Source organism: Heteronotia binoei, chromosome 1 (assembly GCF_032191835.1).
Source record: "Heteronotia binoei isolate CCM8104 ecotype False Entrance Well chromosome 1, APGP_CSIRO_Hbin_v1, whole genome shotgun sequence".
Lineage (NCBI taxonomy): Eukaryota > Metazoa > Chordata > Lepidosauria > Squamata > Gekkonidae > Heteronotia > Heteronotia binoei.
The window spans coordinates 13,252,274-13,267,268 of NC_083223.1; the positions used below are offsets into that span (position 1 = coordinate 13,252,274).

Consider the following 14,995-nt stretch of genomic DNA (forward strand, 5'->3'; position numbering starts at 1 on the left):
GAACCGCTCCCCCTGAGGCCGAACGCCCTTCTATTATTGTGAAGACCTGTCGAGACAACCATAGGTCTGTTTGCAAAGGGGCCCGTATGAAGTTTGTATGTGCGTGTGTGTATATATAATATATATCTACACCCTTATAAAACATACCCTTATAAAAATGTGTACCCTCCCTATACAAATATATACAATTACTAGAAAAAAACCCGGTAAACTCCATTGGCCCAGAGCTTACTGGATTTTGCATCACACCCCTCTGCCTCCACCCCTCCTTGCCCCCGCGGACACGTTGGGCGTTCTTGAAAGCAGTCAGCCGGTCTGTTCAATATTCCCTCGCCTCCTGAAACTGTTTGTGATAGTCCCCCTCCAAAGGGTTCTCTGTACATTTCTGCCCATTGTTCGGGGGGCGGGCCTCATTATACCTGCTCCAATCCCCTTTGCAGATGATCCAGGGCAAAACGTCGACTTTGTAGTGCAGCTCCGCCGAGAACTCGACGCTGATCAGGTTGGGTGTCCCGGCCCCCTTCCCGCGGGTGATGAGCTGCATGCTGTCGTCGTAGCAGCAGTGTTGCGCCGCCAGGGTGGTGCTCTCTAGAGATAGCATGGAGCGGATGCAGTAGCGGGCGGTGGGCTTGTAGATCTCCAGCTTCTCCTTCGGCCCGCTGGCGTCCTTCCAGCGGAAGGTCTTCCGCTTGATCCGGTCGTAGATGTCGGCGGTGCTGTAGGCCACTTCCGTGGGGTAGGCGCAAGGGCAGGCCGGGAGGTCGTTGATCACTTTGTGCAGGTACTTCTTCAGGAATTCGCTCTTGCAGCTCATCCAGCGCTCGCAGCTGTCTGTGTCTAGGGAGGGCGAGAGACATGAGAAGTCTCAGTGGATGGTGGGCACAACAAAATAAACACAAGATCAGCCATGTTGGATCAGGCCAAATGGTCCATCCAGTCCAAAACTCTGTGTCACACAGTGGCCAAAAAAACCCCAAGTGATATTGGGAGGTCCACTAGTGGGGCCAGAACTCCAGAAGCCCTCCCACTGTGGCCCCCCAAGAACCAAGAATACAGAGCATCACTGCCCAGACATAAGAATATAAGAGAAGCCATGTTGGATCAGACCAATGACCTATCCAATCCAACACTCTGTGTCACATAACTGGCCAAAAAACCCCATTGCCATCAGGAGGTCCACTAGTGGGGCCAGAACTCCAGATGCTCTCCCTCACATAAAGCCTGTCCACGTTAGCCAGAGTAAAACGTTTCGTCTTTACAAAGAATGAGCTAGAACCTTGTGAGGAAGTGACAGGATTTTTGGATTCCACTTAAAAGCCATCAGTCTTGATAAAGGCAACAAAACGTTTGACATCGGCTAACGTGGACTGGCTTTATGTGGATGAACTTATTCTTTATCCTAACACCTCATTGAAACAATAGTGGACTGAGTGTGCATGACTGTGAAGTGGATTATTTGTCTGTTAAAGTGCCTGTGTGCACTTTTGATGAAAGAATCCATTACAGACTGTTTTCTAATGTTTTGGTTTATGAGTCACAAGCAGACTCTTAACCTTTAAAAAGTGTCTGCGTGCCCTTTGATTTAATCTACTGCAGACTGTTTGGATTCATTTAAGTATGGACTGTTTTGGAAAAAGAGGTTGTGTTAAAAGTGCCTGCATGCACTCTGGTGTATTTTATTGCAATCTGTTTAAAGGTAGAGGCTTTGGAATGTTAAAGTGCCTGTGTACACTTTGATTTACTCTACTGCAGACTTCTGGATTCATTTAAGTGCAGACTGTTTGGAAAAAGAGGTTATGTTAAAGTGCCTGCATGCACTCTGGTGTGTTTTATTGCAATCTGTTTAAAGGTAGAGGCTTTGGAATGGTAAAGTGCCTGTGTGCACACTTTTATATCTCATTATAGACTGTTTAAAAGTAGAGGCCACAGAGTTTTTCTCATTACCCCATTATTTTCTTGTAATAAATGTTTCGATAGAATAGTGTTTATAGTTTCATCCTGACCTTTCTTCTATTATAGCTTTGCTTAAACGCAAGGAGTCCCCTTTTTTTCTACAGGGCTTTTTCCACAAAAAAGGCCCCGTGTGAAACAACGGCGATATTAGGGGATGTGGCCTAATATGTAAATGAATTCCTGCTGGGCTTTTCCTACACAGTATACCCAGAATTAAACTTTGTTGGTCTTAAAGGGGCCACTAGACTAAAGCTTTGTTGAGTGCAGGTCCATATTTCCATTAAAAAGGGCCATTTTCCTGTATGGAAACTAGGGATCTGATGACTCAGCGAAGCCGTGAGCTAAAGGAGGGTTATAAACGCATCGATTCTCTATGTATTATCTAAATGCATGGGGAGGGGAAAGAAAATGACTCTTGCGATTGAAATCTGCTTGCCTCAAGGAGTTCTGGAAGATGATTATCCGCTCCTACTTACCCACTTCAAAGAGCTTTGTAGCGTTGAACTCTTCGCTCCCCGCAAGCAAACTCACTTCGGTGGCCGCTGTTCGGAAGGTGTCTTCAATCCCTAAAGAAAGCAATTTTTTTTAAAAAAAAAAACTGTCATGGCCACTATCAGAGGTGGAAGAAACAAAACATATTTTCCTATGTGGTGGGCATGCCCCCAAATCTCCCTTTTTTTGGTTTCAAGTCATCACTGCAATTGATTTTATTACAGGTGTCCGGATCCCACAATCCCCTAAACTTTGCCTTCTCAGTCTCTGGGAGGGCTTTGAGATATCTGAACGGAAGAAGGAGTTGATATCCTTGCTGCAAACTGTGGCAAAGTTTGCAACAGCGACAAATTGGAGGTTAAATTCGCCTCCCTCGTTGGTTGTCTGGCTGAATAAGCGCTGGGAATATCTTATCTTGGATAAAATTGCTCACAATCTGGGTAGTAGGATGAGACCAGGTCGCCGGAATACCTTTCTTCTTAAGTGGTCCCTTTTTCTAGATTATTTTGCTTGTGGTATTTTTGGACAGGGCACATCTAATTCTAGTTTATTGGTTTGGCATTAATCAGTACCAATGTTTTTTATATCTTATATTAACACGTAACAATCTTATTTGTAAACTGTCAATTTTGGCTTTGTATATTTGTTATCTTGTATATGATTTCAAAGCTATGGTATTCCCAGTAGTAACGTATGGCTGTGAGAGTTGGACCATAAGGAAGGCCGAGCGCAGAAGAATAGATGCTTTTGAGATGTGGTTTTGGAGAAGACTCTTGAGAGTCCCTTGGACTGCAAGAAGATCCAATCGGTCAGTCCTAAGGGAAATCAACCCAGACTGTTCCCTGGAAGGTCAGATGCTGAAGCTGAAGCTCAAATCCTTTGGCCACCCAATGAGAAGGGAGCACTCCCTGGAGAAGATCCTGATGCTAGGAAAGACAGAAAGCAAAAGAAGAAGGGGACGGCAAAAGAGGAGATGGCTGGACAGCGTTACTGATGTGACTAACATGAAATCAACCCCGACTGTTCCCTGGAAGGTCAGATGCTGAAGCTGAAGCTCAAAGACTTTGGCCACCCAATGAGAAGGGAGCACTCACTGGAGAAGATCCTGATGGTAGGAGAGACAGAAGGCAAAAGAAGAAGGGGACGGCAAAAGATGAGATGGCTGGACAGCGTTACTGATGTAACAAACACGAATTTGAGCAGACTTCGGAGGATGGTGGAAGACTGGAGGGCCTGGCATGGCTTGGTCCACGGGGCCGCAAAGAGTTGGACTTGACTGTGCGACTGAACAACAAAAAAATACGATTTCTGAAATAAAATTATCCTGAACTAAAAAAAGAAACAAAATGAGCCTGCATCCGTAGGCCAACACAGCTAGCTGCTCCTTATTTACAGTCTTTGAATTCTTGCATTCCCATTTAATGCCATAAAACTCAAGAGGATGATGTTTACTTGTGGTCCCAACAAAGGCAGGCAAGCCCAACCCACAGAACGAAGGGCAAAACTGATCTGATCCTCTTTCTCGCACCGTAGAATAGAATTGCAGAGTTGCAAGGGTCCACAGAGGCCATCTAGTCCAGCCCTTTGCTCAATGCACCCCACAGCATCCATGACAAGTGTTCATCCAGCCAGCTGTACTGTGCGGCAGCCTCCCTGGGGCCTGGCTGTCCAGCCAGAATTGCTCCAGGGCCTTGAAAAGTTACTGTTTCTCAATGCACAGCAGCCAAGAAGGTCAGAGCGCCTGCTCCGGCTGCAACGCCACTGAGGATGTTCTCCGCAGCCGAGAACGAAACGTCTGGAAGGAAAACTTTCTCCAGTAGAACACGGCACTTGAGCCCGAAAGATTCTACAAACCCTAATGATGTTACCAGCCGTGAAAACCTGAAATCTTTGATTACTGTTCAGTTTGCACTTGATTATCCCAGATGGTGTGGCCTAATATGCTAATGAGTGTGTGACCTAATATGCTAATATTAGGGGCTGTGGTCTAATACGTTACTGAGTTCCTGCTGGGCGTTTTCTACAAAAAAAGCCCTGGACCTATGCATTTGCCTAGGGCAGAGGACCAGGCATGTGTGTGTATGTTTGTGTGCCAGATTAGGCTCTCCCCATATGTCTTCAAATAGAAAAAACAATTGTTTGCATTCATTTTGCTGGCCTGAATCATTCGCCCTCGGCGGAGCACTGTTTTTTAAGTTGATAATTTTCTATGGCCCGCGAATGATGTTATAAATATCCATAGGCCCCTTGGCAGAAAAAAGGTTCCCCACCCCTGGCTTAAAGACAGCCAGTGAAGGGGAGCTCACCATCTCCCTAGGCAGCCCATTCCACCGCTCAGCTACTCTTACTGCAAAAAACATTTCCCCAGATATCTATAGCCAGTACCTTCCTGCCTGTAATTCAGACACATCATTGCAAGTCCTATCCTCTGCTTCCAACAGGAATAGCTCCCTGCCCTCCTCTAAGTGCCAGCCCTTTAAAGCAGAGGTATCAGACATGTGATCCAGGAGCCGAATCCGGCCCCTGGAGGGCTCCTATCAGGCCCGCAAGCAACTGGCTGTCGTCTGCTTCCTTCTCCCTCTCCTCTTGCCTCCTTCTGCATCACAGCTTGCTTGCAAGGCTTGCTCAGGAGCTACAGAGAAAAACCTTTATTTTCTTCATTGGCTGAGGCTCTTCCCTTGGGAGGAAGGGAGGGGGGGAGGCAGAGCTTGCTTTGCCAGGCTCTCTCAATCGCACAGCAGAGCTACTGAGCCAAGCCTCTCTTCCTTTTTTTGACTGAGGCTCCTCCCCTTCCCAATCCCCTGGGGAAGGAAGGAAGGAAAGAGTCAGAGCTTCCTTTGCCCAGTTCCCTGGATCCCGTGGGAGAGATGCAAAGAAAGCACCTTCAAGACCAACGAATGCTAATCTTTTAAGCATGTTTTAAGTTTAAAAAAAAAAAGTGTGTTTGTCTGTGCCCTTTATATAGTTTATATCTCTGCTACTTAATCTTAAATAGGTTCACACATGACCCGGCTCGACAAGGTCTCATTTATTTCAGATCCGGCCCTCATAGCAAATGAGTTCGACGTCTCTGGCCTACAGAGCGCTGAAAGCAATGCTCAGTCTGGAAGCCATTGTGTAGTGGTTCAAGTATCCAACTGGGATTTGGGCAACTTGAGTCCCTAAGCAGCCATGGGTGATCCTGGGCCATGAACTCCCTCCTAGCCTAACCCAGGGTGGTGATAAGGATACGATGGCAGAGAGGCGAGGTGAACAATATGAGTTTCTTTGAATTCCCACTGGGGAGAAGAGTATAAATGGAGTAAACGAAAATAAATGTCAAAGGCCTCTTTCTGAAACCATGGAAAGCAGCTGCCAGTCAGAGCAGACGACACTGGTCCGGATAAACCAATAGTCTGACTCAGTAAAAGGCAGCTTCGTGCCCATCTATTAGCCAAAAGGTGGAGTGGGGACACCCTGTCTGGGGCAATGATGCTTTGTATTCTTGGTGCTTGGGGTGGTATACAGTGGGAGGGCTTCTAGAGTTTTGGTCCCACTGGTGGACCTCCTGATGGCACTTGGGTTTTTTGGCCACTGTGTGACACAGAGGGTTGGAATGGAGGGGCCACTGGCCTGATCCAACATGGCTTCTCTTATGTTCTTATGTCAGAGGCAGTGATGCTCTGTACTCTTGGTGCTTGAGGGGGCACAGTGGGAGGGCTTCTAAGGTCCTGGCCCCGCTGGTGGACCTGCTGATGGCCCCTGGGTTTTGGCCACTGCGTAACACAGAGTGTTGGACTGGAGGGGCCACTGACCTGATCCAACATGGTCTCTCTTATGTTCTTATGTCTGGGGTAGTGATGCTCTGTTTTCTTGGTGCTTGGGGGGCAAGAGGGAGGAAGGCTTCTGGAGTTCTGGCCCTGCTGGTGGACCTCCTGATGGCACTTGGGTTTTTTGGCCACTGTGTGACACAGAGTGTTGGAATGGAGGGGCCACTGGCCTGATCCAACATGGCTTCTCTTATGTTCTTATGTCAGAGGCAGTGATGTGTACTCTTGGTGCTTGAGGGGGCACAGTGGGAGGGCTTCTAAGGTCCTGGCCCCGCTGGTAGACCTGCTGATGGCCCCTGGGTTTTGGCCACTGCGTAACACAGAGTGTTGGACTGGAGGGGCCACTGACCTGATCCAACATGGTCTCTCTTATGTTCTTATGTCTGGGGCAGTGATGCTCTGTTTTCTTGGTGCTTGGGGGGCAAGAGGGAGGAAGGCTTCTGGAGTTCTGGCCCTGCTGGTGGACCTCCTGATGGCACTTGGGTTTTTTGGCCACTGTGTGACACAGAGTGTTGGAATGGAGGGGCCACTGGCCTGATCCAACATGGCTTCTCTTATGTTCTTATGTCAGAGGCAGTGATGTGTACTCTTGGTGCTTGAGGGGGCACAGTGGGAGGGCTTCTAAGGTCCTGGCCCCGCTGGTAGACCTGCTGATGGCCCCTGGGTTTTGGCCACTGCGTAACACAGAGTGTTGGACTGGAGGGGCCACTGACCTGATCCAACATGGTCTCTCTTATGTTCTTATGTCTGGGGCAGTGATGCTCTGTTTTCTTGGTGCTTGGGGGGCAAGAGGGAGGAAGGCTTCTGGAGTTCTGGCCCTGCTGGTGGACCTCCTGATGGCACTTGGGTTTTTTGGCCACTGTGTGACACAGAGTGTTGGAATGGAGGGGCCACTGGCCTGATCCAACATGGCTTCTCTTATGTTCTTATGTCAGATGCAGTGATGCTCTGTACTCTTGGTGCTTGAGGGGGCACAGTGGGAGGGCTTCTAAGGTCCTGGCCCCGCTGGTGGACCTGCTGATGGCCCCTGGGTTTTGGCCACTGCGTAACACAGAGTGTTGGACTGGAGGGGCCACTGACCTGATCCAACATGGTCTCTCTTATGTTCTTATGTCTGGGGCAGTGATGCTCTGTTTTCTTGGTGCTGGGGGGGCAAGAGGGAGGAGGGCTTCTGGAGTTCTGGCCCTGCTGGTGGACCTCCTGATAGCCCCCGATTTCTGGCCCCTATGTGACACAGAGTGCTGGACTTGATGAGCCACTGTCCTGATCCAATATGGCAGGGGTGGCCAACGGTAGTTCTCCAGATGTTTTTTGCCTACAACTCCCATCAGCCTCAGCCAGCATGGCCAATGGCTGAGGCTGATGGGGGTTGTAGGCAAAAAACAGCTGGAGAGCTACCCTTGGCCACCCTTGCAATATGGCTTATGTCCTCATGTGTGGGGCAGCAATGCTACATCTTCTTGGTGCTTGGGGGGAGGGGGGCAAAGTGGAGTTCTGGCCCAGCTGGGGGACCTCCTGATGGCCCTGGGTTTTGGCCACTGTGTGACACAGAGTGTTGACCAAACTCATTGATGAGAACGGTTCATGACGAGGTAATTCTCCCCAAACCGCAATGTTACAAAACAGGAGGTTGCCCTGCCCAAAACCTCTGACTGAAAAACGTTTTGGCAAAATGCCTTCCAAAACATGATTATCTTAGAAGCCCTCCAGTGGAGAGGGAGCCAGGAGCACATCACCTGGTGAATTGTTCTCTAACTGCAGGGCAATATGAGGGCAAGAGGGCAATATGAGTTCATTGCCCTGATCTGACATGGTTTCTCTTATATCCTCATATGTGGGGCAGTGATGCTCTGTCTTCTTGATGCTGGGGGAGGGGGGACAACAGTGGGAATGCTTATGAAGTCTGGCCCCGCTGGTGGACCTCCTGATGGCACTTGGGTTTTGGCCACTGTGTAACACAGAGTGTTGGACTAGATGGGCCATTGGCCTGATCCAACATGGCTTCTCTTATGTTCTTATGTGACACAGAGTGTTGGACTAGATGGGCCACTGGCCTGATCCAACATGGCTTCTCTTATGTTCTTATGTAACACAAAGTGTTGGACTGGATGGGCCACTGGCCTGATCCAACATGGCTTCTCTTATGTTCTTATGTGACACAGAGTGTTGGACTAGATGGGCCACTGGCCTGATCCAACATAGCTACTCTTATAATTTTATGTCTGGGCCAATGATGCTCTAATTCTTAGTGCTTAGGGGGCAAAGTGGGGGGCTTCTGTATTTTTGGCCCAGCTGGATGGCACCTGGTTTTTTAGCCACTGTGTGACTCAGAGCGTTGGACTGGATGGGCCGTTGGCCTGATCCAACAAGGCTTCCCTTCTGTTTTTATGGATAAGCATTCGGAGCAGAGGTCCATCAGTGGCTATTAGCCACAAGGTATAGATGTAAGACTGTGTCTGGGACAGTGATGCTCTGTATTCTTGGGAGGGCTTCTGGAGTTCTGACCCTGCTGTTGGACCTCTTCATGGCACCTGGGTGTTGGCCACTGTGTGACATAGAGCAGGGGTGGCCAACGGTAGCTCTCCAGATGTTTTTTGCCTACAACTCCCATCAGTCCCAGCCAACATGGCCAATGGCTGGGGCTGATGGGAGTTGCAGGCAAAACACATCTGGAGAGCTACCGTTGGCCACCCCTGACATAGAGTGTTGACTGGATGGGCCATTGGCCTGATTCAGTGTGGAGAGCCAGTTTGGTGTAGTGGTTAAGTGCGTGGACTCTTATCTGGGAGAACCGGGTTTGATTCCCCACTCCTCAACTTGCACCTGCTAGCATGGCCTTGGGTCAGTCATAGCTCTGGCAGAGGTTGTCCTTGAAAGGGCAGCTGCTGTGAGAGCCCTCTCAGCCCCACCCACCTCACAGGGTGTCTGTTGTAGGGGAGGAAGGTAAAGGAGATTGTGAGCCGCTCTGAGATTCTTTGGAGTGGAGGGCGGGATATAAATCCAATATCTTCTTCTTCTTCTTCAACATGGCTTCTGCTATGTTCTTATGTCTGGGGCAGTGATGCTCTGTCTTCTTGGTGCTTGGGGGACAACAGTGAGGGCATGAGGGCAATATGAGGCCATTGCCCTGATCCAACATGGCTTCCTGTATATCCTCATGTCTGCAGCAGTGATGCTCTGTCTTCTTGGGGGAGGGCTTCTGGAGTTCTGGCCCCACTGTTGGACCTCCTGATGGCACCTGTGTGACACAGAGTGTTGAACTGGATGGGCCACTGGCTAGATCCAACGTGCCTTCTCTTTTGTTCTTACTGGTTATTATTTTATTGTAATTTATGTATTATTAAGACGCATTTAAAGGTTTTTTTTAAAAAACCTGCATGTATTTTGAGGTTTGCTTACTGGTTTTCAAGGTTGAGTTTGTTTCCCCTTTTCTTATTGGTCCCGTTGAGCACCCCAACCCTGCTCCAGACCACGAAGTTGAAGTTGTTTGAGCAGCAAGATAGCGAAAAGCTTTCCGATGTGCCACCAACTTAAGCCGGGCACCAGTGTGAAACGGTCGGTTTAAGATCCAAGTAGGCAGCCGTGTTGGTCTGAAGTAGTAGAACAAAACAGAAGTCGATTGCACCTTTAAGACCAACTTAGCTTTATTCAGAATGTCAGCTTTCGTGTGCTCTCTAAGCACACTTCATCAGACGAGGAATCTAGCACAGTGAGCAGAGCCACACATAGCTAGTAGGCAGTGATCCAGAATGCAAAATGGTACTGCCTACCAGCTACCAGCAAAATGGTACTGGAGAGCCAGTTTGGTGTAGTGGTTAAGTGTGCAGACTCTTATCTGGGAGAACCGGGTTTGATTCCCCACTCCTTCACTTGCACCTGCTGGAATGGCCTTGGGTCAGCCATAGCTCTGGCAGAGGTTGTGAGCTGCTCTGAGACTCTTCGGAGTGGAGGGCGGGATATAAATCCAGTTTCATCTTTGTCTTCTTCTATGTATGGCTCTGTTCACAGTGCCAGATCCCTCGTCTGATGAAGAGTGCTTAGAGAGCACACGAAAGCTTACGTTCTGAATAAAACTTGGTCGGTCTTCAAGGCGCGATCGACTCCTATTTTGGTCGGTTTAAGAACGTTATTCCCAAACTGGCCAACCCCACAGATGAGAGCGGTTCACGAAAAGATAATTCCCTCGAAGCCACGACGTTACACAACAGGAGGCTTGCCCTGCCGAAAACCTCTGTCTTTAAAAAAAAAACAGGTTGGCAAAATGCCTTCCAAAACATGATTATCTTATGAGCCCTCCAGTAGAGAGAGAGAGAGAGAGAGCCGCAAGCGCATCACCTGGCGGACTGTTCTCTAATTGTGGGGGCAACACGAGGGCATGCCCGATTTCTCACTGAAGACATGCGTGTGAGCCACAGGGATGAAGCAACCAAGAGAGCCCGCAGGGCAGATCTAAGAGCGTGCACAGCGTTTGTGAACTTGGTGGATTTCAGGCTTGAATTGGGAGCTAAAAATGGGAGAGAGAGCCTCGGGGAAGGGTGAAACAAACCGCCAGGTGTGCTTCACTGACTTTCATTCCCAGATCCATGGTCACATAAAGAAACGGCAATTGAAAAATGGCGACCGGGGGGGTGGGGGGTGGGATCGAAAGCTAAAAGGTTGGTGTCGATGGCGTACGGATGCCCTTGAACAGTCCTAGTGAGTTGGGTCCAACCAGCTTTTCTGCTAGTGAAAAAGAGTTGGTGGGGGGGGCTCTGACCACCAAAAAGGCCATTGTGAGGCTCATGGGACCTGCATGGACGAAAGCCATGGGTGGGGGGCAGTTGTCCGGAGGTGGAGCAAAACAATGCCTGGATCCGACTGAGTGTTTAAAACAGGAGCGCTGTGTCAGCAAGTCTGCTCCGCTACATAACGTAGCCTAAAAGACACCCGGATAGTCTATCACCAGCTCTCCCCCAAAGTAAGTGAGCATACAATGCCCATAGTATACCACAGTGATAACACTTGTGCAACACATTCTCTGCCTTTCTGTACTTGGCCCCACAAACTTGTAGCATTTTGGAACAACCCCCTTCACAATACATCGTCGCCCTTCCTTCCCACAGGTAGTGTGAATGGCTAATTCAGGGGTGTCAAACATACGGCCCATGGGCCAGATCAGGCCCTCAGAGGGCTCCTATCAGGCCCGAGAGCAACTCACTGTCGTCTGCTTCCTTCTCCCTCCCTTGCTTCCTTCTGCATCAAAGCTTGCTTTGCCAGGCTTGCTCAATCGCAGAGGAGCCTACAGAGCAAAGCCTCTGTTTTCTCCAGTGGCTGAGGCTCTTCCCTTGGGGAGGAGGGGGGAGGAATAGCTTGCTTTGCCAGGTTCTCTCAATCGCACAGCAGAACTACTGAGCCAAGCAAGCCCCTCTTCCTTCTATTGACTGAGGTTCCTCCCCTCTCCTGGTCCCCTGAGGGAGGGAGGGAGGAAGGAGGGAAGGAAGGAAGGAAGGAAGGAAGGAAGGAAGGAAGGAAGGAAGGAAGGAAGGAAGGAAGGAAGGAAGGAAGGAAGGAAGGGAGGGAGGGAGAAAGAGAGAGAGAAAGAAAGAAAGAGAGAGAGAGAGAGAGAGAGAGAGAGAAAGAAAGAAAGAAAGAAAGAAAGAAAGAAAGAAAGAAAAGAAAGAAAGAAAGAAAGAAAGAAAGAAAGAAAGAAAGAAAGAAAGAAAGAAAGAGCTTCCTACGCCCAGTTCCCTGGATTGCATAGGAGAGATACAAAGCAAGCACCTTTAATACTAACAATTGCTAATCTTTTAAGCATATTTTATGCTTTTAAAAATCTCTGTGTTTGTCTGTGTCCTTTATAAAGTTTATATCTCTGCTACCTGGTATTATATTTTATAACATACATGGCCCGGCCCGACGAGATCACCTTTATGTCAGATTTGGACCTTATGACAAATGAATTTGACACCCCTGCTCTTGAGAGTTCCAGCACCTCTTTTTCCAGGGAAAAAAGCCCCACCCCTGCCACAAATGTTGTTAGTCTTGAAGGTGCTGCTAAACTCTGGCTCTTTTCTCTTGCTACAGACGAAACACAGACACCCATCTTGACACTCAGAGTCTTGTAAAAGAGCAGCAAAGCCCAAAGTCCCAGAAGTCTAGTGGGACCGACTTCATTCATTCATTCATTCATTCATTCATTCATTCATTCATTCATTCATTCATTCGTTCGTTCATTCATTCACTCATTCATTCTCATTCATTCATCAAATTTATTTCCTGCCCATTTTGTCACTGAAGACAGGGCTCTTCATCAGCTAACTGGGTCGTAGCAGCTTTATCATTCCAGTCAGAGGGGCTTACCGGGACAGTTTGGCCTGTCGCATGTCCGCGATTCGGTCGCTGTGCAGGCGTAGCCGCAGGCCCTGGTGCGCCTCTGGTTGCCGCTGCCGCAGGTGATACTGCAAACGGACCATGAGCTCCAGTCTCCCTCCCCGTCTATATAATCTGCAGCCACAACAAAAAGGCAGAAAAACAAAGGTTTGTCTCTCAAAGTGGACAGGCAAAGAGTAGAATTCGTTTTGCTGTCCCTGGGTTGGTTCCGTTAGGCATTGTGGGAGGGGGCGTGGCTCAGAGGTTTGGCATGCAGAAGGTCCCAAGTTCAATCCCCGGCATCTCCAGTCAAAAGGATGATATTTTAACTGCCTTCTACTGAATCAGACCCGTGGTCCATCAGAATCAGTATTGTCTACCCAGACTGGCAGCTGTTCTCCAGGGTCTCAGGGTCTTTCCCATCACCTACTGCCTGATCCTTTTAACTGGAGATGCCAGGGACTGAACCTGGGACCTTCTGCAAACAAAGAGGTTAGACATATGAAGCTGCATGATACTGAATCAGATCTTTGGTCCATCAGAGTCAGTATTGTCTACTCAGACTGGCAACTACTCTCCAGGGTTTCAGGCAGAAGTCTTTCCCATCACCTCTTGCCTGGTCCTTTTAACTGGAGATGCTGGGAACTGAACCTGGGACCTTCTGCATGCCAAGCAGAGGCTCTGCCACTGAGCTACAGCCCCTCTCCATGGCTCTCTGGGGTCTCAGACAGAGGTCTTTCCCATCACCTCCTTCCTGGTCCTTTTAACCTGGAACCTTCTGCATGTCAAATAGATGCTCCACAACTGAGCCATGGCCCTTCCCCAGACAGACCACTGGTCCATCAAGGTCCATATTGTCTACTCAGACTGGCAGGGTCTCAGGCAGAGGTCTTTCCCATCACCTACTACCTGACCCTTTTAACTGGAGATGCCAGGAACTGAACCCGGGACCTTCTGCAAACAAAGAGGTTAGACATATGAAGCTGCATGATACAGAATCAGATCTTTGGTCCATCACAGTCAGTATTGTCTACTCAGACTGGCAACTACTCTCCAGGGTCTCAGGCAGAAGTCTTTCCCATCACCTCTCGCCTGGTCCTTTTAACTGGAGATGCTGGGAATTGAACCTGAGACCTTCTGCATGCCCCTCCCACGATCCTCAGTATATCCTTTTTTGGTGGTCAAAGAGGACCTGTACCCTTCCCTTTTTGCCAGCAAAAAACCCCCTGGTTGGATCCAACCCAATGTTACCTCCTCATCTGAATTCCTCCCTACTGTTTGAGAGGAGTGTCTGGGACTCAGTGGTAGAGCATCTGCCTGGTCTGCAGAAGGTCCCCGGTTCAATCCCCAGCATTTCTACTTAAAAGAATCAGGGAATAGATGTTGTGGAAGACTCCAGACATCCACAAGAGATCTCGAACTCTTACTCACCGTATTCCGGCTGTTCTTTGGATTCAAACGTCCGGTGACCGGAAGCATGCCTGTCCCACCCGCCGAGAGGATTTAAGAAGTTGCTGTCCTCTGTTGTGCTGTCGTACTTGTAATCCTGGTCGCCGCTGCTCATGCGGGTGGCAGTGGGCGTCGACCTCTGCCACCAGTTCCTCCAGTCCGGCGAGGGGACGGGCCAGCTGGGCTTGCCGCTTTCCTTTCTGAGGTCCTTCTCCGGTTCAGAGTCCGGCCCATCGACAACTTCGATAGTAACCTGAAGAATTGGAGAAAGCCGGTCAACGAACATTTTGGATACTTAAAGAGAGCCGGTTTGGTGTAGTGGTTAAGTCCGTGGATTCTTATCTGGGAGAACCGGGTTTGATTCCCCACTCCTCCACTTGCACCTGCTGGAATGGCCTAGGGTCAGCCATAGCTCTGGCAGAGGTTGTCCTTGAAAGGGCAGCTGCTGTGAGAGCCCTCTCAGCCCCACCCACCTCACAGGATGTCTGTTGTGGGAGAAGAAGATTGTAAGCCACTCTGAGACTCTGATTCAGAGAGAAGGGTGAGGTATAAATATACAATCTTCTTATCTGGGAGAACCGGGTTTGATTCCCCACTCCTCCCCTTGCACCTGCTGGAATGGCCTTGGGTCAGCCATAGCTCTGGCAGAGGTTGTCCTTGAAAGGGCAGCTGCTGGGAGCGCCCTCTCAGCACCACCCACCTCACAGAGTGTCTGTTGCGGGGGGGAGAAGATAGAGGAGATTGTGAGCCACTCTGAGTCTCTGATTCAGAGAGAAGGGCGGGGTATACATCTGCAATTCTTCTTCTTCTTAAGATATAGCCTAAAAGGCTACGGAGGCTAAATGAAAAAGCCGCAAGTCCAGCGTTCTCTCTAAGCTGAGTTAGTGTGAGCTAGTTCAGTTTTTTAGCCTCTGGCTCACACCTTTTTGTCTTCGCTCAGGAAA

At 49.2% G+C, this 14,995-nt stretch overlaps 1 protein-coding gene across 1 annotated transcript in view; it reads right to left on the reverse strand.

Moving 5' to 3' along the window:
* Window positions 1-297: 297 nt before the first annotated feature.
* Window positions 298-14,995, reverse strand: part of ISM1 (isthmin 1) — a 36,671-nt gene continuing 21,973 nt past the window's right edge. The window contains exons 4-7 of the mRNA XM_060257493.1: window positions 14,034-14,304; window positions 12,594-12,737; window positions 2,430-2,519; window positions 298-837 (exon numbers count right to left, since the gene is read on the reverse strand). Of these exons, the coding sequence (XP_060113476.1) occupies window positions 320-837; window positions 2,430-2,519; window positions 12,594-12,737; window positions 14,034-14,304 (1,023 nt within the window). The 3' untranslated portion in view covers window positions 298-319. The remainder of the gene's footprint in view (window positions 838-2,429; window positions 2,520-12,593; window positions 12,738-14,033; window positions 14,305-14,995) is intronic.